The 25,807-nt window shown below is 35.3% G+C and overlaps 4 protein-coding genes across 5 annotated transcripts; 2 read left to right on the forward strand and 2 right to left on the reverse strand.

The window, feature by feature from the left end:
- Positions 1 to 2,491: 2,491 nt before the first annotated feature.
- On the reverse strand, positions 2,492 to 3,973 carry LOC140828577 (acireductone dioxygenase 1-like). Its single transcript, XM_073191517.1, has 4 exons — positions 3,808 to 3,973; positions 3,505 to 3,687; positions 2,900 to 3,139; positions 2,492 to 2,766 (listed from the first exon to the last, which is right to left on the reverse strand). The coding sequence occupies exons 1-4, from the start codon at positions 3,817 to 3,819 to the stop codon at positions 2,629 to 2,631; spliced, it is 573 nt and encodes a 190-aa protein (XP_073047618.1). The 5' UTR covers positions 3,820 to 3,973; the 3' UTR covers positions 2,492 to 2,628.
- A 3,979-nt stretch (positions 3,974 to 7,952) lies between these two features.
- LOC140828579 (EPIDERMAL PATTERNING FACTOR-like protein 4) lies at positions 7,953 to 8,839 on the forward strand. Its single transcript, XM_073191518.1, has 2 exons — positions 7,953 to 8,277; positions 8,471 to 8,839. Exons 1-2 carry the CDS (start codon positions 8,157 to 8,159, stop codon positions 8,698 to 8,700), a joined length of 351 nt encoding a protein of 116 aa, XP_073047619.1. The 5' UTR covers positions 7,953 to 8,156; the 3' UTR covers positions 8,701 to 8,839.
- Positions 8,840 to 20,388: 11,549 nt separating this feature from the next.
- On the forward strand, positions 20,389 to 21,737 carry LOC140827900 (protein SLOW GREEN 1, chloroplastic-like). The gene has a single exon (XM_073190839.1). It carries the CDS (start codon positions 20,489 to 20,491, stop codon positions 21,485 to 21,487), a length of 999 nt encoding a protein of 332 aa, XP_073046940.1. The 5' UTR covers positions 20,389 to 20,488; the 3' UTR covers positions 21,488 to 21,737.
- Positions 21,738 to 22,351: 614 nt separating this feature from the next.
- LOC140827901 (uncharacterized) lies at positions 22,352 to 24,935 on the reverse strand. 2 transcript variants are annotated; one of them, XM_073190841.1, is made up of 6 exons: positions 24,717 to 24,935; positions 24,234 to 24,389; positions 23,618 to 23,698; positions 23,409 to 23,534; positions 22,697 to 22,798; positions 22,352 to 22,621 (listed from the first exon to the last, which is right to left on the reverse strand). In XM_073190841.1, exons 1-6 carry the CDS (start codon positions 24,814 to 24,816, stop codon positions 22,539 to 22,541), a joined length of 648 nt encoding a protein of 215 aa, XP_073046942.1. In that variant the 5' UTR covers positions 24,817 to 24,935; the 3' UTR covers positions 22,352 to 22,538. The 2 variants fall into 2 exon arrangements, with proteins under 2 accessions (XP_073046942.1, XP_073046941.1); XM_073190840.1 differs by having other exon boundaries at positions 22,352 to 22,624; positions 24,717 to 24,934.
- Between the last annotated feature and the right edge of the window lie 872 nt (positions 24,936 to 25,807).

Raw genomic sequence — 25,807 nt, forward strand, 5'->3', positions numbered from 1 at the left:
TGTAACCGATTAAACAAATTGATTCATCTAGACTATTCTTAAAACATTGGGCTTGCCATATATCTTACGAGCTTGAGACTATTTTTGTTTCTTGGACTTCAGGATTTGCTTTAAAAATGACTAAATTGGGATTTTCCAACTGAAATGGATTATTTGGGCACCAAACAACTCTCTTTTCTTGATCAACGGAGTCCGCCGAGGGAACACAAGGCCTTCGAAGGGGCTCCGGCGATGTTGTGCGCTTTCAGCATATTTTTCCTTATTGTGTCAAGGACTGTATGCTATTCTAAAGCGGGCTTCACATGAGATCAAATGTATTCTTGCTGCTCCCCATATCTATCATTTATTTTTGTTGATGATACAATATTTTTTTGGAAAGACGTCACCATCTAATTGTGAAACTATTAGGGACATGCCATTTTGCTATTAATGGCTTCGGGACAATCCATTGATTTGGCCAAATCTTCAATTAACTTCTAGGCCAAACACTACAAATTTAATGAAACAACGTGTGGTTGGTATGCCTACGAATGAATCGTATTAGAGTTGTTTGAGTCTCTCTGTTTTTATGGGACACAACAAGAAGAGGGTCTTAGAGAACAGAGGAAAAAGAAGGGGTTAGGAGAATCAGTTGTTTTCGGCAAGGGGAAAGAAATCCTTGTCAAAACAGATGCACAAGCTACTACTACTTATACCATGAACATTCTTAAACTACTACGTGTAAGAAAATGTGACACATATCAGAAGAACAGACGTGTAGGAAATGGTGACGGCCATTGCCTACAATTTTTGACAAAACATGCGTACGCAACTTCAACTTTAGAAAATTGAGATGTGTGCACAGTTCTTTTTTTGACTCTCGGCTCCCGATACACTAGTCGATGATGTGAGAAGCGTCTATAAATAACGGCGATTGAGGTCCCTAAACACACACCATATAAGAAAATTATACACCATCTAATCAATTTTTGTTTATATTTTTATAATTTTTAGGTAATAATTTTCTTTAATTAAATTTAGAAGTATATGCATTTATGTTTATTAACTATTTTACATACAGAAGTACATGTGTCCTAAAATACTAGTGTGTGTCTCGATTGATGCTATGTATGAATAATAATGATAATAATATTAATAATTTTTTTTTTTCTATTTACCAATTTCTATAATAATCTTAAGCTCGGCTCACAGCTTACGAGCGCGTTTAGTTAAAAATCAAAATTGAAAAATATAATATTTTCTATTTTAAAATAATAAAACCTTTTTTTCCCTTTATAAACACAAAATTGATTTTGTTCAAAAAATACATATGGGAAATTGTATTTTGAAAAACATTTAAAAAAGCTATATAGTCCAAATTTTTCTTATGGACGACTGGATCAGTTCGAAAACATACGACGACTGACGTCGAGTTCAAGCTCAAAATAGTTGAAACTTGATCAAGTGAAGTCAATTTGATAGATTTATGAGTTAGCTCGATTCATTTATATTTCCTAATCCAACCTCTTATTCAGAAATTTCTTTTGAAATTTTTTGTAAAATAAATATAGTGGTTCTAAATTCATTTAATCTCGAATATAGCATTCAGCTTTGCATATGCAAACAGAGGCCGGCTGTCGCCTTTTCAAAATGAGAAGGTCCTACAATCACATGCGTAGACTGTTGTTTCAAGCTTGAGATTGTGTAAACCTCATCTCCAAATATATCAAAAAAGAGTGGGTTTCATGTGAGACCGTCTCACGAATCATAATCTGTGAGGCGGGTCAACCCTACTGATATTCATAATAAAAAAGTAATACTCGTAACATAAAAAGTAATACTTTTTCATGGATGACTCAAATAAGAGATCCGTCTCACAAATACGACCCGTGAGACAGTCTCACACAAATTCTTGCCATCAAAAAAATGTGTAGTTTATCAATACTTCGAAATTTGTTCCCCTAGTTTTTAAATCAAGTATTTACCATTAAACCAAAAATTATAATTATCAATCAAACACAATTTTATTTATTTATATTTATTATAGCGTAGAGCTTCATACTAAGAGCATCTCCAACCCATGCGCCAAAATGACGCCGTCTCCAAAATAACAATTTCTCCGACAAAAATAAAAATCATAATACCCAATGAAACAGTCGAGTTAATCAATAAGCAAAATCAAATCTGTTTAATTTTATCTTTATTTTAATATGAATCCCATATCGATTTTCCAGTATTATTTGACAATTAAATAATGTTTTTTCCCAATCGTTTAAATTTTTCTATATTTCGAGTTAATCAATAAGCAAAATCAAATCTGTTTAATTTTATCTTTATTTTAATATGAATCCCATATCGATTTTCCAGTATTATTTGACAATTAAATAATGTTTTTTCCCAATCGTTTAAATTTTTCTATATTTTCTACATCTTCAATTTCATCACAAAAATATAATAAACTTAATTATTTAAAATAAGAATCTCGATGCGTAAAAAAGAGGGGAAACATATTACATACTCAACAAACCGAAGATTTATTGAAGATATCTCACAAATCGAGTATTATACAAATTTTATAGAAAATTCTAATCTCATGCCACAACATATAGTGATGATCATATAATTTTTTTTTTTTTGAACAAAAAATAATTATATTTTTATATATGCTTCAAGTGGTGCAACAATGTTTTGTATAATGTTGGTGACATACTTCTTCCTCGCCGGATGATCCTCTTGCGGACGGTTGAACGGTGTCCACACCGGTTCTCCGACGAACAACCTCATCAACTGCAAAAAAAATTAAATGATATACACATTTCGCAACATAAAAAACATTGTATTACATATGTCTAGAATAATCTAACAGAACGTCCATATATCCGTTCTCGTTTTACAAAAATATTCATAAGGGCATACAAACCTTGATATAGTTGTCATTGTCGAGGGTAAATCGATGGTAAATTCCTGCAGGCAACACGATGAGGTCACCGGGTTTGATCCATACCCGGATCCATTTATCCGACTTGTCCCGGACATCGAAGTACCCAGTCCCTTCAAGACAGTATCGTATTTCCTCGTCCGCATGTATGTGCTCCGTGAAAAAATTCTTCAGCTTGTGGTCATAGTTTTCTACCTTTTCAGGGCACAAGTCCAGCAAGTCCTAAATAAGAGATTAAAATTGAGGGGTAAATTGCGAAAATCGCTCAATTATATTAAATTATTTGACTTTTTTTATTCATTCCATTCTCATTTGCAGAAAACACATAACCTGTTGTGTAGAAATCACGAGAAACTCTAAATTTTGTCGTCGTGTATTTGTCTCTTTGTAATTTTAGTTATATATGTTATCAGAACAATGTTTTAGTCTGGCCTCTTTCAAATTTTTGCAATTTAGTTTTCTCATCATCAAGAATTTACTGATATGACAATGTATACGTAGACGTAAAATATCAAAATTGAAAAAAAAAAAAAAAGGATGGTGCTGAAATTTTTATTCAGAAAGAAATGGAAATTATATAATTATACCATGTAACTGTATCCTCTCTCTTGTCTGATCCTGTCTAATGCCGGGTCATTCTCGTATTTATTCGGGTCCAGTTTCCAGTAGAGAACTCCAAGACCCGCCAAGTGATCCATTGAGACGTATTCGGGTGGGTTTTTCTGGTGTGGAAGCCTTTGATCTTCTTCATCTTCTTGCATAAACCATGCCTGCTCGTTCATATACACACATATATTAATTCATACAATTAATATTAAAATTAATCATTAAAACTGAGAAGAATTGAAGTTGGTGGACAATAATGAAATTGGAAACTTGGGACTGATGACCTCCAGCGCCATGAGAATTCAGGGTTTCAGAGCTAGCTAGGACAATGGAAGCTTGGAGATTAATGGATTAAATTATGCTTGCTTGAGATGTCGACACGTCCATTGATTTGGGAGGTATGTATTTGTTTAACTTCTTCTGGTGTATTTGGTGAAATATCATCGTTTTTTGTGGGCACATTTCAATTTGGGACTCTGAGATTTCGAGATAGGATGCACATAAATTATTAAAATCTTGTACGGGTTGTAACAAAAAACTTCCCCGTCTCAAATAAAATCTTTGCGGAAACATTTTGTGGAACGTAAAACAAACAGACATGACAAGATGTTCGTATGAACATTGTCTAAACATTTTATGCAACAATATGTGAGAGGATGATCGATATGACATTTCAAGATATATTTCTGCGGACATTTTGAGGTGACGCTTACCAAGATGGACATCATATCAACATTAATAGATTTTATCAATTATGAATAATCGTGGTAGTTCATATCTATTTATGAAAAATAGGCCAAAATACCAAATAGCAATCAATCTAATCTCTTTAATAGTTTAGGCACCTTAGGACATTCATTTTAGGCAACTTCGGACATTCATATAAAAAAATACATTTTTAAAGGAAAATAATGATCGAGTGATATATGGGACTCTTAAACAACAAAGATCAATCATTTTAAAATATAGCAAACATTTCGCTATATCATATTTATCGTAACAGAGGAACCAAGTTATGCCATCTTTGTATCTAGGGGGTGGGATAGTGAACATTTCGCTATATCATATTTATGGTACCATAATATACATCATTTATTAAATTTAACGGTATATTAAATTTTTCGATATCGATATCGGTATGATATTAAAAAATTTGGTACTTCCGTATATATCGAAATACTGAAAAAAATTCAAATATTTCAAAATTTATAATATAATATCAATTTCGGTATTAGCATGACATTCAAAACATTTCACTATTTCGGTACGATATTTAAAATTTTCGATATTTCAATGTGAGTATTACCAATTTTTTTTTAAAAAAAAATTGATTTAGACAGTAATATATTGATGTCGGGCAAAAACTTGTGTAAGACGATTTCACGGGTCGTATTTTGTGAGACATGTCTTTATTTGGGTCATCCATAAAAAAAATATTACTTTTTATTGTGAATATCGGTAAAGTTGACCCGTCTCATAGATAAAGATTCGTGAGACCATCTCACAAGAGACATATTCTTGATACCGCCACTGGTGTATCAAATTTTTTGGTAAGAACGGTATGAAATTTATATCATACCTACGTTTTAGTATACCGAAATTTCGATGATATTTTTTTAAAATTCCGAGATATCATCCCAAATAAGCCTATTTGTACCAAATCCAAAAAGTCTTCAACAAACTAATAGGGAAGATTGCAATTATGTGCGCTATTTATCTCTTTGCAAATGTAATTTTACATGTTATTAAAATTCAGATTTGGTCCTATATCTCTTAATTATTTTGATAGTTTTAATAATTTTTTTTATATAGAAAAACAAACGCAAAATTGAATATGTGAATGTCATGTCAAGTTCAAGTCAGAAAGAAAAACTATAACATACTAAAACTGAAAATTGATAATAACAAATATCAAAATCATAAAAAAAATAAATATAAATAATTAAAATTGCAAATAAATATTAGGAGATTCCATGTTAGTTTTATTTCACTTTCATTGGATATTGTTTCAAAATAATTTTTTTATAGAATTTTATAAATTTTGTACTTAATTATAATATATTATCTTTTATTCTTTGAACAAATAACTAATTAGCATATATAACATATTCAGTTTGAAATAATTTTTCAATATTTATATTAATTAATAAATTTACTTATTTAAAAGTTAAATAATTTAATACTTACATGTGTATATATGTGGGTTTGTATGCATGTTTGTAAATTTTTTAAAACACATCAATTGATTAATCTATAACATTGTTTTGAATTCAAAATCTTTGGGTTGAAGCAAATGCGATTTTTGACTATTTATAGTTGTACCTTAGGCTAATGTTTGTATATTAATAAATTCCATGAAATTATTAAAAGTCTATTAAAAACTTGAATACATATAGACTTTTATATAGTTTTTAAAATTCTATTTTGAATATCACTAGACTTCTATAGAGTGTGAAAAAGTCTTAATTGAATACATCTACACTTTTAAAATATACAAAAGTCATTAAAAATCAATAAATCTCCTGCATTAAATTCACCCTTAATATTCTATCTTTTGATTTATTCTTCCTTTTAAATTCTATCTAATTAATCAAAATACTGCAAGTTTCTAATTAAAATTTATTTAAGAAATACATATATACATACATATATATATATATATGTATATGTTTTTATACGATTTTGATCATCTATATTGTCAAATTATAGTATTAGTATATTAACTTTGCTTTTGACATTTTAGTCTTTTCTCTAACATGACAGCGATGTAGCGCTGACATGTACAGTGTCACATCAACACACTTGATTGAAAAAATTTAAATTTGAAAAAAACTAAAAATATCATATTAAAATTGAAATTTAATAACAAACATAATAGAAAAAACGAAAATTTTCATATATTTTATAACTCAACAGTTGTACTTTCCTATCCACTCAATTATTAGAGTGAGTTTCATGTGAGACCGTCTCACGGATCATAATCTGTGAGACGGATCAACCCTACACATATTCACAATAAAAAGTAATACTCTTAACATAAAAAGTAATACTTTTTCATGGGTGACCCAAATAAGATATCCGTCTCACAAATACGACTCGTGAGACCGTCTCACACAAGTTTTTGCCCAATTATTAATTACATAATCGAGCACAAGGAGCATCAAAACTGTGTATTTCCCTGTTGGTTTCAGTCTCTAGTGGGGTATATGAAACGTCTGCCATTTCTCATTTCCAGGCCCGAATCAATGTACAAAAAATGCATTTTACCGTAATTTTTCCCGGGCCTGCAGGCAACAGGCAGGCCCCAATTTCATATGCAAATCATGCCAACTTTTTAGTCCTTTTTCACTTTAAATCTAGCTTTATTTAAAGCCTTGTGATTACACTGACTCTATTTTCCAGACCTCTCCCAGCCCGGTTCGTCACCAGGCCCGCACCGGCAAATTAGATCCATGATTAACGAAAAAAGAATTAAAGATGAATTTGATTTGGAAATAGATATTTGATTCAAATAAGTTAAAGAAAATTCAAAATCAAGTATCCGAAATCATCGATCCAAACACAATCTAAATTCAACGAGCCATCGTACTCATATGAGTTAAAACAAGGCCTTGATTTTTTACAGTTGAATTCTTCCATAAATGGGAATTTTACCGTTTTACTATCATTTATTACACTTTGAAGTGTTACAAGAAACGGTTGAAATTTAGCAAGCAGAACGACAATACAACCTCCAAAGTACGGAAAGGGAAAGAACTTTATTAAATGACAGTCGCTTCAATTTCTTACAGTAAACCTTAAAGTAAAGAACATAGTCAACTATGCAATCCATCCCAGATTTTTCTACAAGAAAGGATCGTGTGGGCATGTGAATATAAAACAAGACGACAAAAGATAAAATCCAAATTTCTACCCAAACTTATTTTGGGGATCAAGTCGCTTTATAAACATTAGTATTTGCGATCGATCGTTAAAGTAGCCTAGTTCTATTTTTGGTCCATTGATTAATAAAACCGCAGTCGTAACACGATATTTGTGATCGGAATACTAATGTTGCGTTGAATATTGCTGACGTGGTTTCAGATATTGCTGATATATCTTGTCTAACATGTAGATGATGTGTTTAACGTCATGTCATAACCAAAATTCGATTAAAAAAAGTAAAGAAACAACGTTGTTACACTGAGACTGAAATTTAACTAATTACAACGGGGCTGGTTCCTTTACTTTTACGTCTATTTATATATTTGTGTGTGAGTAAAAAAAAAAGCTGACATTTCACGACCATGCAGTTTAGAACCACATAGTACAAATGAAAGGTGGTAGCATACAACAAATTGAGACAAACCCTTTAAGAATTCCTCACTTTTGTTTGAAAAAATTGACATGCACACCCCACATCTTTTAATGTAGTATGTCTCTTTGACTTGGACTCGCACGCTTGCACGCAACTATCACCAATAATATCACCTCAAACTCCATTAATTTGCTCATTCTTTCCACACACTTTTCCGAATCTTCTTCATCGATTTCCTCTTCTTTTCAACGACGACATATATAACTTTCTCTCCCGTTTGCATATGCAATCCATTGTTTCCGGACCCATTACGATCAGCTATAGCTAGCATCCGAGATGACCGAACACCGCCGCCATCGGAGGGATATCGTTTCTTTTGCCACCATGGTCACCCTAGCTTTTCTCCTACTTGCCTCGATACCAGCTCTTGGCTCCAACCCAACTCTTCATCTAATTAGTAAGTACTCTACATATATGTAACTTGAAGTACACGATGAATCTTAATTCTCGTCCAAAATCTTTTCAGTTCAAATTTCCATGAACGTCAAATTACGAAAATCCTTTCGATTCTTAAATTTTTTTATATCAGGAGTTCAAGATAAAGATACTAGATTAAAGAGAGTCAGATATGTTGTGTATCAATAATGTAGGTGTTGGAGAGAGGAAGAAGATTAGAGAGGAGGTGACCGAGGCGGTAATTACGACACGGCGGCGACTGGCTGGTCTGGGCTCATCACCGCCGACTTGCAGATCAAAATGTGGGTGGTGCTCGCCGTGTAAGCCGGTGCACGTCCCCATTCATCCTGGGTTGTTTAGGCCATTAGAGTACTATCCAGAAGCTTGGCGATGCAAGTGTGGGAACAAGCTTTTCATGCCTTAAAAAAAGGGAGAAAAATGATAATATAGAATAAAATAAAAATTTTTACGTTATCTGCCAGTTAATTCTTATTGTTCTTATCATTTCTTAATTATACCGCAGAAACACAGTGGAGTTTATACAGTATTGTTAGATAACAAACTGGTCAGAGGCTCAGATTTCTTCGGAAGAATTTTAAGTATAAAGTTTGAAAAAAAAAATTTAAATAAAATATAAGAAACTAAGTGGGTTTTAATTGGATCTCTTCCCTAAAAATTTTATTGGATTTTAATTAATTTCTTTGTCTAGTATTGAATGGTGGATCCAGTTGGTCTATCTTCTTGAATAGAGTTAAACTCGAATGAATGTCTGTGATGTCCCACGTTCATGATCTACTATAATAGATATAAATCATATGGGGTCGAGTGTTTTTCATTTTATTAGATAATATAATTGGTGACGATGTTATGATTCAAATTGTTCAATGTTTGAATTGCTTTATCATCGTAGATAATTATTGTCCTCAATAATCTTGTTCGCAGTAATTATATACATAAGATCAAACACGCGGTGATCAGTGGCTCACGAGAATCAAACTATTTTATGAGTTTGCAGCTCGAATATATTTTAGATCATAAAGGTCAAACATCATATTTCGACCACTCTCTGGAGGTAGCTAACTTGGTTACCAACTGATTTTGTCCCCCAGATTATTATTTTTTATTTTACTTTCCACAACATAACGTAGGTCCTAGCGGCTAGCAGGAATATCAAAATAGTTTATTGAAGTTGAAAGAGGCTTCCATTAATAAAGGCTATGCCCATTCCTTGGATTAATGAACGAAAACAATAGTTTCAATTAATACCAACTTCTTAAAATATGGAAAATTAATGCATTGTGGACATTATAATTGTAAACAAATGTTCAGTCACATCATCATTTAATATTGAAACTAAACCATATCATATGAAATAATTTTTTTTTAGGATAAAGTTTTTTTCTTTTTCAAACTCTCTAAATATATATGTGTTACCGAGATAATGTTGTAGATAATTAAATTTGTTGACCATGAAATTATGACAAGTACAAAATAATATTAAATATAAAAAAAATCTATTTATTGGGATATTAGATTCCTACAAAAAATAAATAGTTAATTAATATATATTTTGTGAGCAAATCAAGATTTTAAATCAAGATCACAATCTTGTACTAAATAGAAGAAAATACCAACATTTTAGTATTAAAATCCTATCTTGCATAAGATGTAAAAAAATACTAATATTTTTAGTATTTGAAATCAAATATTACGATTAATGGAAAGAATTCACCAAATAAATCATGAGAGGCCAATCAATTTACGACACTTTATCAAATGAAAATGAAAAGAATTTGCATCCTTTGACTATAAATTGGGAGGGGGATGGTCAAGAAAAACGTAACGGCAAAAAAATAGAGAAGAATTCAAGACATAAATTCTCTCAACTCAATCTCTTCAAACTTAAGAATATCAGTGAAGTTCAAGACGTGATTCAAGACGTTCATCGCGTTCTTCCTCAAATTCATCCAAATTCAAAAGGATCTTGTTCTTCATCAAATTGAAGATCAACATATTCAAAGCAAAATTCAAGACGTTCATCACGTTCTTATCAAATTTTTAAGGTTAATTCGATATCAAGGTTTTCACTCGTTGAATTAACGTTATTGAAGAAACAAACCATGTGAGAACCTGAAGTTCCAGCAGTAGCAGCAGCTGGCCAATTCCAGCAGTAGCACCAGCTGGCCAAATTCAGCAGAAGCCAACGATTCCAGCAGCAACTCATATTTCAGAAGATGACATTTTCCAGCAGACAAAATTCAGCAGCAGAAGAGCGAATTCCAGCAGACAGTTACTGATTCATCTTAGACTTGTAACTGAAGCATTTATCACGGAATAAAGGTGGTTAATGGCAGATTATGGCCATTAAAAGGGGAAGCTAACAGTCAAAATATTTGCCTATAAATGACACTCTCAAACCTCTGAATTGAGTTACACAAATCTTGAGAGTATCACTTAAATTTCGAGTTAAGAGATAGTGCCTTTGTCAAGCAGCAAAATCCAGTAGCGAGAGCAGCTAAATTCCAGTAGACTTCAACCGAAACTTTATAGCAAATCAAGTAAGTGGGCTTATGTATAAATATCTTGAAAACCGTTTGATGATTTCTGTTTTAAAGCAAAGTATATTCTTGATTTCTGATATATGATTTTGAAGCACTGAAACTTAGTGAACTAATGGTAGGAATATATATTCTGAACATTACTGATTACTGATTACTGATTACTGGCCTCACCCCTTAGAGGAGAGAACATATAGGGGACTGATATCAGTTTAGCCATGAAATTCACGAACGTGCTCAGTGCTTACTTGATAAATTTCTGATTATTGATTACTGAATACCGAATACTGATTACTGATTTCTGAATACTGATTCCTGTTCTGAAAGTAAAAGTTCTGTATATTCTTGAATTACTGTCCTGTATTAAAATGATTTCGAAAACTGGGAGTTATTCCCGCCCCCGCTTACTGAGTGACAATCATATCACTCACCCACCGAAATATATCAGATAAGAAAGATGAGGAAAGGCTGGAAGAAGAGGAGCAGATCCAGTTCTGGTGTTGGTGAAGAAGATTGTTAATTCTCAGTTTTATTTATGATGTATTTCCGCTGCATCTGTAGTAATGTTGTGTCTGTTTTACATTTCCGCTGTAAAATATTAGTAATTCGAGTTGTATCAGACCATGAATATTTCATATTATGAATAAAAGATTGGTTTCTGAAATTCTGTACTTCTGAGGCTTGTTGTTTTCGAATGTAAATTTGAGAGCAACGCCGGTGTCAACTAACCCCCGTCCCGGGGCGTGACATTGAAGTGGTATCAGAGCAGAACCGGGTTTCATAATCTGGGGAGGAGGAACTAGAAATAATAAGTTCTTATAGACTTCTGAGAATAAGTTCTGAAGGTTACTAAAATAGAATACTGAAAATAAGCTACTGTAATAGACTACTGAAACGAGTTTTAAAAAAAAAAAAAATTCAGTAGGCCAAAACCAGTAGACGGAAAACAGTAGGATAAGACCAGTAGTCTGAAACCAGAACCAGTAGAAGGAAATCAGTAGATCTGAATGCAGAAGACTGAGTCAGTAGACTCGGAATGCAGCAGACAATGCTGGAAAAGCAGCAGACTGATTGCAGTAGCATCAGAATTGCAGTAGACAGTGTATTCCAGCAAGGGAATGTAGTAGACCTTGCAAATGGCATAGAAGTTGAGGTGTTTTTCGCGCAATCTTCAAACGGCCATAACTTTTGATCCAGGAGGAATTTTTACCATTAAAAGTAGGCGTTGGAAAGCTCTCGACGAGGAGAACCTAACCTAGAACCATTCATCGTTCTAGCACCACCGACGAAGCCCAAAATCCATCGTTTAGATAGTAATATCATCATTTCCGTAAAATTTTCCAACTTTTCGAAACTTTGAGGAATTTTCATTTCCAAATGGCTTAGTATTTTTGCACCAAACTTGGTACCATTCATATTCTTGATGTGAACGATTTTTAGTAAATTTTTCACGCCATTCTGAGACCGAAAATTTTTGAGCTATTTTTCTGCTATTGAATGTTATAGGCTTACTGACTCTATTCATTCCAGTATTTGTCTATAACTCGACCTATATTCTTGAGATCATTTCTGAACCTTTACCCTTATGCTTTTGGATGTAGGATATGACGGACCAAAGTAGCTATATTAAGAGCTTAGAAAGGAAACTAGAAAAGCTCAAGGGGAATAACTACTGTTTAAAGTTGGACAAAGATGAGTTAGAGCGTCGAGCAGAGCACTTAGAGGGTGATGTTCAACGTTATGCTCACTATCTGCATGAATCAGAAGAGAGGAATAGGAAGATTCAAGAGGAGTTTGAAATATCCCAAGAGACTGTGGCAGAGTTCATCGAGCTACGTGATACACTTGTTGACAAGATCCAAATACTCAAGGATCAGAATCACCAACTTGTGCACCAGCATAATTAGTATAGTGAGCAGACCGATGCTCAAATTCATGAGTTGCAGAGTACTGTTGAAGTTATTAGCGACCAGAATGCAGTTCTGCATGGTCATATTGAACATCTACAAACAGTAATAGCCAACCAAGATGAACCTGAAGAAGAACCAGAAGAGGAAGAAGAAGTTGGAGAGGATCTTATGGATTTGGGATTAGGAGAAGTAGTAGATTAGTTTATCAGTAGTTGTTTTCTTTGTAATAACACTTGTTCCATTTATCTTCTTGTTAACAATTTCGATATTTCGTTGTAATTGCAATTTCTTGGGAAATCAATAAAATCTCTTTCGATCAATTGGTTTCATATTTAATTCTCGGGCAATTACATAAACATTTTGTTTCTTTTGTTTAGTCTCTATTCTGCAATCAATCTTAGAACTTTCATAACTGTAGGAAATGGACGGAAGACCAGTTAGAAACAATCGCAATCGTCGTTACGGCAACCGCAACAATAACCGCAACGATGAGGAAGCACAACAACAACAACCACCTCAACCACCACCAGCAGTTGGCCTCAGTCAGGCCGATTTGATGGCCATAGCCACGATCGTGGCAACTACGCTGCAAGGGTTTGTCAACCCAAATGCTAATCAACCACCGCCACCACCTCCAGCTCAGAATGGAACGAAGCAGCACTATGAGGCTCTCCGAAGAGCAAGAGTCCCTAACTTCGATGGAAGCACCGATCCAGAAGTGGGACAGAATTGGATGAAAGAGGTAGAAAACCATCTTCGACTACTTGAGGTTCCCCAAAGGGTCAGAGTAGAGGTGATTACACCTTTCCTTGTGGATAAAGCTGCCAAATGGTGGGAAGGAGTCTCACCAGCTATGATAGAGGCGGGACCTATCACTTGGCAAAGGTTCCGAGAAGCATTCCTGAGGCAGTACTTTCCAACAGCAGTTCGAGTGCGAAAGCTGTCAGAATTTGAAAGCTTGGTTCAAGAACCAAACATGACAGTGGTGGAGTATTCATCCAAGTTCCACTCATTGGGAACTTACTCCCCAACCATAATGGGAGACGTGGCCTTGAAGATGCATCGCTTCAAGAAGGGATTGAACAGCCGTATTCAATCTTCCCTTGCCGTTATCGAGCCCAATAGTTTTGATGAATTGATGGGAGCCGCCATCAGGGCTGAGAATGACATCAAGAGGCGTGAAGGCGAGAACAAACTCAAACGTCCTCAGCCAAGCCAGTACCAATCGGGCCAGCAATTCAAGAGGCCTAGGTTTTCGAGCAACCAATTTACCAGTACTCCATCCAAAGGAACCACTTCTTCTCAATCAAACAAAGAAGGAGTCAAGTGCCAAACTTGCGGATTCACACACACTGGTGAATGTCGTAGGAATTCTGGAGCTTGTTTCCATTGTGGAAAGATGGACCATCGCATTGCTCAACGTCCTATGCCAGATCCAAGGAATAATCCAGCAGGTGGAACAACTCCAAATAAACCAAAGGAGAACAAGCCCAATGCTCGAGTCTATGCTATCACTCAAGAAGAGGCGGACAACTCGAATGATGTCGTAGCTGGTACCATTCTAATCGATAATATACCTGCCTATGTGTTATTTGATTGTGGTGCTACGCATTCATTCATGTCTAAGAGATTTGCCAAGAGGTTAGGAGCTAAGCCTGATAACTTAGAAGAACCATATAGAGTAGCAACTCCTGCCAATCGAATTTTAGAAACTCGCACTCTATATCGGAATATTGGTGTTCTCATAGAAGATCAGAATTTCAAGGCAAACCTGATTCAACTAAACATGGTGGAATTCGACGTAATTCTTGGAATGGATTGGTTAGCCAAGAATCATGCCGTAGTAGACTGTCATGGAAAGACGGTAACTATCCAAACTCCACACCAAGAGAAACTTTTATTTCATGGCAAGACCAAAGAACGAAAGACTCTTCTTTCTGCTTCTCAAGCTTGGGCAGCCATGAAAAGTGGAGAAGAAGTTTACCTAGCTATGCTAAGCGAGGTAAAGAAAGAAACCACACTCACGCTTGAAGAGATTCCAGTAGTACAAGAATTTCCAGATGTCTTTCCAGAAGAACTCCCTGGCGAACTTCCTGATCGCGAAGTGGAATTTGAGATTAACCTAGTGCCCAATGCTACACCAATCTCAAAAACACCATACCGAATGGCTCCAGCAGAGTTAAAAGAACTCAAAGAGCAACTTCAAGAGTTGTTGGACAAGAAGCAAATCCGACCAAGCGCATCTCCGTGGGGAGCTCCTGTCCTATTTGTAAAGAAGAAGGACGGAAGCATGATGATGTGTATCGATTACAGAGAGCTGAACAAGATCACAATCAAAAACAAGTATCCGCTTCCACGGATAGATGACTTGTTTGACCAACTCAAATGAGCTTCAGTCTTTTCCAAGCTCGACTTAAGGTCAGGCTATCACCAACTCAAGGTTAAGACAGACGACATTCCGAAGACAGCCTTCAGAACAAGGTATGGACACTATGAGTTCACAGTGATGCCGTTCGGATTAACAAACGCTCCGGCAGTATTCATGGATCTCATGAACAGAGTGTTTAAACCATTTTTAGACAAGTTTGTTGTGGTATTCATCGACGATATTCTAGTATATTCGTCAAGTGAAGAAGACCACAAAGAACATCTTCGTCTTACCCTACAGAAGTTGAGAGAAAAGGAACTATACGCCAAGTTCAAGAAATGCGAATTCTGGCTAGAGAGCGTCGCATTCTTGGGACACATAATATCAGCAGCAGGAGTATCTGTGGACCCTAAGAAAGTGGAGGCAATCTCGGATTGGCCTACACCAAAGAATGTGACAGAAGTACGAAGCTTCTTGGGACTAGCAGGCTATTACCGAAAATTTGTTGAAGGATTTTCCTCAATAGTCATACCTCTCACCAAGCTCACACAGAAGAACTCTAAGTTTCAATGGAGTGAAAAATGTGAGCAAAGCTTCGAGGCCTTGAAGGAGAAGCTTACATCCACACCAGTGCTAGTATTACCTATGGAAGGTAAGGACTACACCGTCTATAGTGATGCATCCAAAGAAGGTTTAGGATGTGTACTCATGCAAGAGGGAAGGGTGATTGCATACGCGTCAAGACAGTTGAAGCCGTATGAACAGAATTACCCAACACATGACCTTGAATTAGCTGCAGTGGTGTTCGCACTAAAGATTTGGAGACACTATCTTTATGGAGCCAAGTGTGAGATTTTCACCGATCACCAAAGTCTCAAATATTTGTTCACTCAAAATGAACTAAATATGAGACAAAGACGATGGATCGAACTCATGAAAGATTATGACTTGACAATAAGCTACCATCCAGGCAAAGCCAACAAAGTAGCAGATGCTTTAAGTCGAAAGAATATGAGTAAGGTGATCCTGACATCACTTTCAGCACAACCATGTCTTCGAGAGACAATCAAGATGAGTCAAGATAGAGATCCCGCTTTGGTGAAACTAAAAGAGCAAGCTAAAGAAGGGAAATCACCAGATTTCGAGACGGATAACAAAGGAACATTGTGAATGAAAGGACGATTGTGCGTACCAGACATCGATAATCTTCGACAAGAAGTAATGTCTGAGGCACATAAGTCGAAATTTTCAGTCCATCCGGGCAGTACCAAGATGTACAGAGATTTGAAGAAAAATTTTTGGTGGAGTGGAATGAAGAAAGACGTGGCAATATTTGTTTCCAAGTGTCACGTGTGTCAGCAAGTCAAGGCAGATCACCAAAGACCTGGTGGACTTCTTCAACCATTAGAAATCCCGGAATGGAAATGGGAACATATTTCCATGGATTTTGTAGTTGGTTTACCAAAGTCGAGACAAAGTCATGACGGAATATGGGTAATCGTGGATAGACTCACAAAATCTGCACATTTCTTACCTGTCCGCATGAATTATAATTTGGACAAGCTAGCCACATTGTACATGAATGAGATCGTGCGATTACATGGAGTACCGGCTAGCATACTATCAGACAGAGACCCTAGGTTTACATCTCGATTTTGGAAGAGCTTTCAACAAGCTATGGGGACAAAGGTTACTCTTAGTACGGCCTATCACCCTCAGACCGATGGCCAGACAGAGAGAACAATTCAAACCCTTGAGGATATGCTGAGAGCTTGTGCTCTAGACTTCAGTGGTAATTGGAGCGAACATCTGCCCTTGATCGAATTCGCATACAATAATAGTTACCACAGTAGTATTGGAATGGCACCATACGAAGCTTTGTATGGACGAAAATGTCGATCACCACTATATTGGGATGAAGTCGGGGAAAAAGCCATCGTGGGACCCGAACTAATCCAAGAAACAGTGGATAAAGTTGCTTTGATCAAAGAAAGATTAAAAGCTGCACAAGATCGACAGAAAATTTGGGCTGACTTGAAGAGACGACCCGTGGAATTTGAAGTTGGAGAAAAGGCATATGTAAAAGTGTCACCCATGAAGGGTGTAATCCGATTCAATAAGGCTGGGAAACTGAATCCCAGATACGTCGGGCCATTTGAAATTCTTGAGAAAGTGGGAACACTTGCTTATAGATTAGCACTTCCACCCGAAATGTCAAGAATTCACAATGTATTCCACGTTTCGCAGCTAAGGAGATATATTTCTGATCCAAGTCACATTCTGGAAGCTGGACCACTTCTGGTTGAGAGCAATCTAAATGAAGAACTGAAGTATGAAGAAATTCCGATTCGAATTGTGGATTTCAAAGACCAAGTACTGAGACGGCGAACTATTCCATATGTCAAAGTACATTGGTCCAACCACACCGAAAGAGAAGCCACTTGGGAGTTGGAAGAAAAGATGCGAGCACAATATCCTTATCTCTTTGAAAATCATGTTTAGCCAAGTTTTGAGGACGAAACTTCTTATAAGGAGGGAGGGATGTGAGAACCTGAAGTTCCAGCAGTAGCAGCAGCTGGCCAATTCCAGCAGTAGCAGCAGCTGGCCAAATTCAGCAGAAGCCAACGATTCTAGCAGCAACTCATATTTCAGAAGATGACATTTTCCAGCAGACAAAATTCAGCAGCAGAAGAGCGAATTCCAGCAGACAGTTACTGATTCATCTTAGACTTGTAACTGAAGCATTTATCACGGAATAAAGGTGGTTAATGGTAGATTATGGCCATTAAAAGGGGAAGCTAACAGTCAGAATATTTTCCTATAAATGACACTCTCAAACCTCTGAATTGGGTTACACAAATCTTGAGAGTATCACTTAAATTTCGAGTTAAGAGATAGTGCCTTTGTCAAGCAGCAAAATCCAGTAGCGAGAGCAGCTAAATTCCAGCAGACTTCAACCGAAACTTTATAGCAAATCAAGTAAGTGGGCTTATGTATAAATATCTTGAAAACCGTTTGATGATTTCTGTTTTAAAGCAAAGTATATTCTTGATTTCTGATATCTGATTTTGAAGCACTGAAACTTAGTGAACTAATGGTAGGAATATATATTCTGAACATTACTGATTACTGATTACTGGCCTCACCCCTTAGAGGAGAGAACATATAGGGGACTGATATCAGTTTAGCCATGAAATTCACGAACGTGCTCAGTGCTTACTTGATAAATTTCTGATTACTGATTACTGAATACCGAATACTGATTACTGATTACTGATTTCTGAATACTGATTCTTGTTCTGAAAGTAAAAGTTCTGTATATTCTTGAATTACTGTCCTGTATTAAAATGATTTCGAAAACTGGGAGTTATTCCCGCCCCCGCTTACTGAGTGACAATCATATCACTCACCCACCGAAATATATCAGATAAGAAAGATGAGGAAAGGCTGGAAGAAGAGGAGCAGATCCAGTTCTGGGGCTGGTGAAGAAGATTGTTAATTCTCAGTTTTATTTATGATGTATTTCCGCTGCATCTGTAGTAATGTTGTGTCTGTTTTACATTTCTGCTGTAAAACATTAGTAATTCGAGTTGTATCAGACCATGAATATTTCATATTATGAATAAAAGATTGGTTTCTGAAATTCTGTACTTCTGAGGCTTGTTGTTTTCGAATGTAAATTTGAGAGCAACGCCGGTGTCAACCAACCCCCGTTCCGGGGCGTGACAAACCACCCTCCACGAAAATCAAATACTCAAGAAATTCAATTTCTACAAGAGATCGTTATTGAAGAGAACAATCAAGAGATCATTTAGAGTTATATCCACAAAACTTCATTTAATTTTAAAAAAAAATCGATTTGTATCGGTATTTCTTTTGCGATTTTACGAAATAAAGAAATTTGCGTTACAAATGTTTTTTAGTTTTTTAAAGAAATATATAATTAAAATTTAAAATATAACGGTTGACTTTTGGGGCGTGCCTATTTTTTTGTAAATAAGCATCGGTTTTTGGATTTTTCTATATTATATTTGGAGTATTATAATTGGTGAAATTCTAGTTTTTGAATCATGGTGATGTTAGTTTTCATTAAAACACGACTTCGACAGAGAATAGACAATTACATGCGCTTTTAAATAATTATGCAGTATAAATTAATGGTGTAAATGGGCTGGATCTGGACCGTATGGAGTACTTTTGTAATATGTCAAAAACTTGTGTGAGACGATATAACGGATCGTATTTATGAGACGAATCTCTTATTTGAGTCATCCATGAAAAAGTATTACTTTTTATGCTAAAAGTATTACTTTTTATTGTGAATATGGGTAGGATCGACCCCTCTCACGAATTATGATCCGTGAGACGGTCTCACATGAGACTCACTCTTGCAATATTGACTCAAATTTCTCGTTAGCCATCATGTTTAGGTAGAGTTATGTTAGTTGGTTTGGACTAGAAATCCAAATAAGAAAAGCATTTTGAGTCTTGTAGCACAAAAGTTCAAATTTCAGATAGACGGATGAAGTATTATATAGTAAAAAAAAAATTGGCTTAATCAAATTATTTATTTTTTAATGTATTGTATTATGACATTTTTAGTTATGTATTGTTTTATTAATTATTAATTATTGCTGAAGATTGCAACTTTGATCTAACTGAACCCCACAAGCTAGCTCAAGAGGAAGGATTGTCCAATATCATATATACAACTTCCATCTATTTCATCCAACCGACGTGAGGCAATTAACAATTATTATCATTTAAATAAGTGTCAGTGATAAATTTTTGCCATCCTCAAAATCGTGTAATTAAATTATAAATATTATTGTTGAATTTTTACAATTACATTATTACAAAAATTCTCCATGACATTCATATACAATTAACAATGTAATTATACAAATTCAATAAAGATATTAACCATTTAATTATATAATTTTAAGGAAAAAAGACTAAAATTAATAATTTAATTTGTTTCAACCATTTATTTATTGACATTTTGTCTTAATTTTATACTTTTTTTTAAATGACTTTTTTAAGTATATTTTAAATATGTTTGAGGATGTTATTTTCTTAAAAAAAGAATTGAACGAGATAAAAAAAATAAAGTTAAAAATTTGTGTGAGACGGATCTGATATTTGGGTCATCCATGAAAAAATAATATTTTTTATTATGATTATTGATAAGATTGATCCGTCTCACGTATAAAAATTCTTGAGACTGACTATTCAAAAACAAAATACCCCATTTTATATTTGAATCAAGTATGTTTGGTGAAATAGTTGGTGAAATGGTCGCCTTCTAAAATCTACCTTCCCCTGCTCAGCAGCTTCTCATATTGAAGATTCAAATTTTGAGAACGAAACCCTAACATGGATTCTATCTTCCTTCGTCCCAATTCAATGCCCCCTAAGCTTCAATATTCGTCTATTGCCACCGATCTTCATTCGCCTCGCAACCTTCTTTCACACGCTATGACGAAGAAATTCACGGTTAAAGCCAGTTGCAGTGGTCCCGTACCCCCGTCTGATCCTCCCAAGTCCTCCATTTTCAGCCTCAAAAGCGCCGCCGCATCTGTTATCTTCGCCGCTGCCGCCTGGGGTAGCTTCCCTTGGTTGCATGCCAAAGCCGATATTTTGTCGCCGCCGGTGAGTGTAACTGAAGAGCAGCTTGATGAAGCGGGTTATGGGGAGGAAGGAACGAATGAAGGAAAGGAAGGTCCTTCTTCAAATTCTCCTCTAGCCCAGTTGTTGGAATCCAATTCGGAAGCCATTGACGCGTTGAAAACACTCCTCCAGCAGAAACTGGAAGCGGGCGAGGATGAGGAGGGTTTAGCTATTTTAAGACAACTATCCTCCGCTCAACCTGAAAGTCTTGAATGGAAGTTCCTGATGGCTAGAGTTTTGAACGAAATGGGGAAAATTCAAGAAGCCCGCGATGCCCTCGAGGAGGTTTTGACAAAAGACCCTTTGTCTTACGAGGCTTTGTTCGAAAACGCATTGTTGATGGATAAGTCGGGAGAAGGGGATGCCGTGATGCGGAGATTGGAGGACGCATTGAGCTTTGCTGAGACGGAGAACAAGGCGAAGAAAGCTAGGGATGTGAAGTTGATAATGGCGCAAATGCAGTTCTTGCAAAAGAATGTGGATAAGGCGTTGTTAACTTACGATGAGATTTTGAAAGAGGATCCAAATGATTTTCGGCCTTATTTTTGTAAAGGGATGATTTTTAGTTTGATGGATAAGAATGTAGAGGCCAGGGAGGAGTTTGCCAAGTATCGTGAGCTTTCGCCTAAGAAATTTGAGGTGGAAGGTTATTTGAGGACGCCATTGTCGCGTATGAAGCTTTTTGGGACCGATGAAGGAAATTGAGTCTTGATTTTTAAGTTGTAGAGTTGAGGATTGATGTTTCTAATAATTCTGGTGCATTTTCTGCTCCTTCCAGCTCAAGTATCCGGAGACTATAGTTCGAATTGTTCGGGTAAAGCAGAGTCTTTTCTAATAAAGTTTCCAAGGAAATAATAGGTCTTTTGTTCTTGTTAAGATATATACGACATACGGTGATGATTTTGAACGGACTAAATTCATGAGTAATGAATAAAACCTCTCAGGTTTGGATTCATCTTTCACTCTTTACATTTTTGGGGTAAGTTAATTGAATATTGATGTCAATCTGAAGTTGTTGCTCTGGAAATTTTGTTTCATTGGTATAAAAAATTCAGGAATATTCTCAGGATAATCCTGTAAACGATAACATTATACAGATCAATATGCTCGGTCTGCTTTTACTATCTGGAAATTTTTATATCTTTATTTGGTACCGACTTTATTAGCTAATGGTCGATAGAAATTGAGAAACTAATGCCGGCAGTCATAATAAAACCAAGACTATGGAGTATGGACCAGTTTGCCACCCTATGGCTAGTATTTTATGGTATAGCTAATCGGCTGTACTGTACTAATCCTCTCTAGCGCCTTTATTTGAAATTTATGTTCCAGTTGTTAAGAAATTGTTTATTTCATTCTTATTAACTTTGTCCAGTTAGTTTTTATGGTCCCTTCATTTCATTGGAGTCGGCTACGTGTGCATACTAGCCTCTTACAGTCTATCCATATTTTTTATATTCAGTTTTAACATAATCTTCAATTGCTGACACCCAATGATTTGGTTAGAAACAAGTAGAAAAGGGTCTCAAATTTATTAGAAAAATCTTTATGGTAGACGCAGGAAGCAAATGCAACAGCTAAAACATGCAACTGAAGTCTGTAAAAGAATCATGTTGTCTATATTACAAGTGACTGCCTGCTGTATAAAGTATCCATCCTGTTATTATACAATGAAACCATAACACCCACTGAAATATAACACGAACCGTATCTCATGTCTCCATGGTTAAATGTGCATAGAATGCAACTCTGTATCCTAAATATGTTTCCTCAAAACCAGAGCCAAGCTTGCCACCATGGTAATTGACCAAGTAAAATCAACTCTCGTGTTTAACTTAGCTGCTGTTACCAACCGAAAAGATTGACATGAGGGAAAATACTAGTAAATTGAAGAAAATATTTCAAGGGTCTCACCATGACTTGTACCCTGTTCGTCCAGATTAGTTGTTGGAGAAGTGCTTGATGATGTGTTCTTAAAGCTGAGTCCAAGATTTTGACAGTTCCCTCCTATCGAACCTAATATCACAAGTCAAGATCGATTTTAGGTCTTTTTATTTAATTGTAGCCTAAACTAATAATTGTAGCCTAAACTAATAATTGCTATTGCCGAATGCCTGAGTCCATACTAGAGGAGTAAATCGATCAAACCGCTTCGTGAGCTTGTCTAGCCAGCTCAACACAAGCTGGATCGAACTTCAATGTTATGCCGGCAAGTTCAAGCTTGTGGCAAGCTCAAACTCAAGTTTAACTTTTAGCTATTCAAAACCTTGTGAGTCAGCTCACAAACTTGTAACTCTTTTTTATAATTTAATATTAATAATTATATGTGTGTGTGTGTGTGTGTGAGATCTGAGCTTATGAACATCTCAATTCAAGAAAACTTGTGATTCCAAGCTCCGTTTGAGGTGGACTCTCTTTAGTTCGGGCTCTGTGAATCTAAGCACGAGTTCAATCTTAATCTTTTAGTTGAACTTGAGCTTAGGCTCGCGAAACTTCACAAGTTGGACTCGATGGCACACGTTGTTCGCACACTTATCCTCACTTTCTTACCATAACCAGTGCCAGATGTAGTCGCTTCTTACTATTTCCTAAGCTCTATAACAATTGTTTTTTGTGATGTTCTTACATTGTTTGTAGCATGGAAATGCTGTGGAATTGAGCAGATTATAGTAACCCTCTTCACATTCGCAAGCGAACGTGAACGGAGAGGTCTTGTTGCAAGTACCACCTCCACAATCAGTCCAGAAGCAAGCTATAAGCAAGAAAAATGCATCTTAAGCATATAAATCTACAATGATGATATGAACTTGTAGTGAAGTTTGAGAGTTTACTAACGATCGAAAATAGATATATTAGCTTCCTTGCTTTTGTTCTGCACTGGGGACGGAATATTTGCACAGGTGTAGTTGAGTGTACCTATAGAACAGAATTGTATATCAGTCTTGAAATTAAGATAATATTTTTATTAAATATTTGTCAACATTGGATCAATAATTTCTACAAGAAACCAGTGGAGTAAACACAGACCCTTAAGCAATTGACTTTTATAGATTATCAAGATGCTCTACCAACTTAATTTGATCTGGCGTAAAACATTGACATTCTAAAACATAAATCATCGATTTGCGCACTTTTTAATCTTGACGAAAAAGAGGATTTGGATTTCTTCGTGTTCATATGATTTAATTTAATCTAATATTCATCGATCACGCTGATGTAACGGTAATCTTTACTATTACAAACTATCCGCAGCACTGGTTCTCAAATCGAGCATCTATATCAAGCCTTAAGCCTAAGGGGAACAAGAATAATATGTTACACAGAAAATTTCTCATATAACCTTCAATCATTCCATAATTTTTCATCAAAATATATAAAATGGATCTTAAAAAAGAGCAGAGAATGGGAAAAATACTGTTCTAAAAAAAATCAAAGAATTGAGAGAACTTACAATTGGGAATCACACAAGGCAAGAATTTTAAGTCGTCGTCGTCTTCAGAACGAGCTTGCCTCCATCCCCTCTCGCATGCACACTCGTACCCAAACGTGCCATTTTTAGAAACCGTGCAGTTCCCTTTCCCACATAAATTTTCTTCGCATGCATTGCCTATTCTCCAAAAGAGCCAAAACATTTATAAACAGTACTGGTATGAGATATCAAAAAAATTTCACAGTTTCATTCCAAGAATAACATATATTTGCAACTGAATTGAACTGAAGCCACTCCCAGATTGATACATGCACACAAACATGTATGTATATATATACATATATGTGTGTGCGCGCGCGTATAGACTAAATTCGAATAACCCCTCGACAACTTCATAATTTAGCCGAATCAATATCATCAAAGAGTAGCAAAAATGGTCTCTCTCAAAAGTTATGGAGAATTATTTTCATGAAAAAGATTAATGAAAATTGTAGAGATACAAACCAAAGAAAGGTGGCCGGAATGGATTAAAGAACGCAGTGGTAGCAGAGAACTGGAAAGCTAGCAAAATCGCAAGAAAAGCAGCGTAGTGAACCGTAGCCATGATCAAGAAACTGGAAACAAGTGCAAATTTTTTTCCTGATGAGGATGAAGTTTTAAAGTTGATTTGGCACTTGGAAATTTTCAAACGGAGTCTTAAATTAGAGTGACTATGGACTTTAGAAGTAGAGGGGAGTCACATGGTGTAATGAAAGTTGTTGGGGGTTAGGGGTAGAGTTGCCATTATTTTATTCATTTTTTCAATTTATCATGAGCCCTTTACCAATCATTGCCTGCCACGTGTTTTTCCTTTGACATGGTATTTTAAGATATCTAAATAAATAAAAGATTTAAAATCCTAAAACACTTTGGTCTTTTTAGAAATTCAGAAAAATAAGATTTACATTTACTTAAATAGGTTTGATGTTAAATTTTGTTAAATGAAAACAAAAGGATTCTTTTGTAATTTTGAGGAGTATTAATAGAAAATCGAGTCAGTTAATCACATGGGCGTCACTTAATTAATAACAGATTTATATATGTTAAACGCATTAATTTATTCATATTTACAAAAAAAATAATATTTTAACATAAAATAATATTTTTCATACGAGTAGGAGATTCGTCTAAGAAAATTGAACAGTGAGACGACCTCATTTACTATATATATAGTATATTATCAAGTGTGAATTTTTATAATAAGTAATTTTTTCCTAAAGATAGCAAGTTTTTCTAAAATATAATTATCTATGATAAAACAAAGCATAACAAAATAATAACTCAAGTATAAAATTTTTTAGGTGTTATAATCGGAGAGTGGTTAGAAGAGGTTGAATAAACAATCACAATAGCTTGTCCAAAATTCGATTGTGATAACAACTTTGAATTTAGTAATTGTCGCCAGTTTAATGTCAGTTGGCTAATCAGTAAAATTTTTGTGTGGAAAGAAGCTAAACTAACTAATTAAACACTCAAAAATGGCCAAGTAAGAAAAATTGTTGGGTTATCAAGAATAGTTTGACTGAAATGTAAAAAACACAAAGATATTTCTTGAT

The sequence above is a fragment of the Primulina eburnea genome, chromosome 3 (genome assembly GCF_022965805.1).
Source record: "Primulina eburnea isolate SZY01 chromosome 3, ASM2296580v1, whole genome shotgun sequence".
Classification (NCBI taxonomy): Eukaryota; Viridiplantae; Streptophyta; class Magnoliopsida; order Lamiales; family Gesneriaceae; genus Primulina; species Primulina eburnea.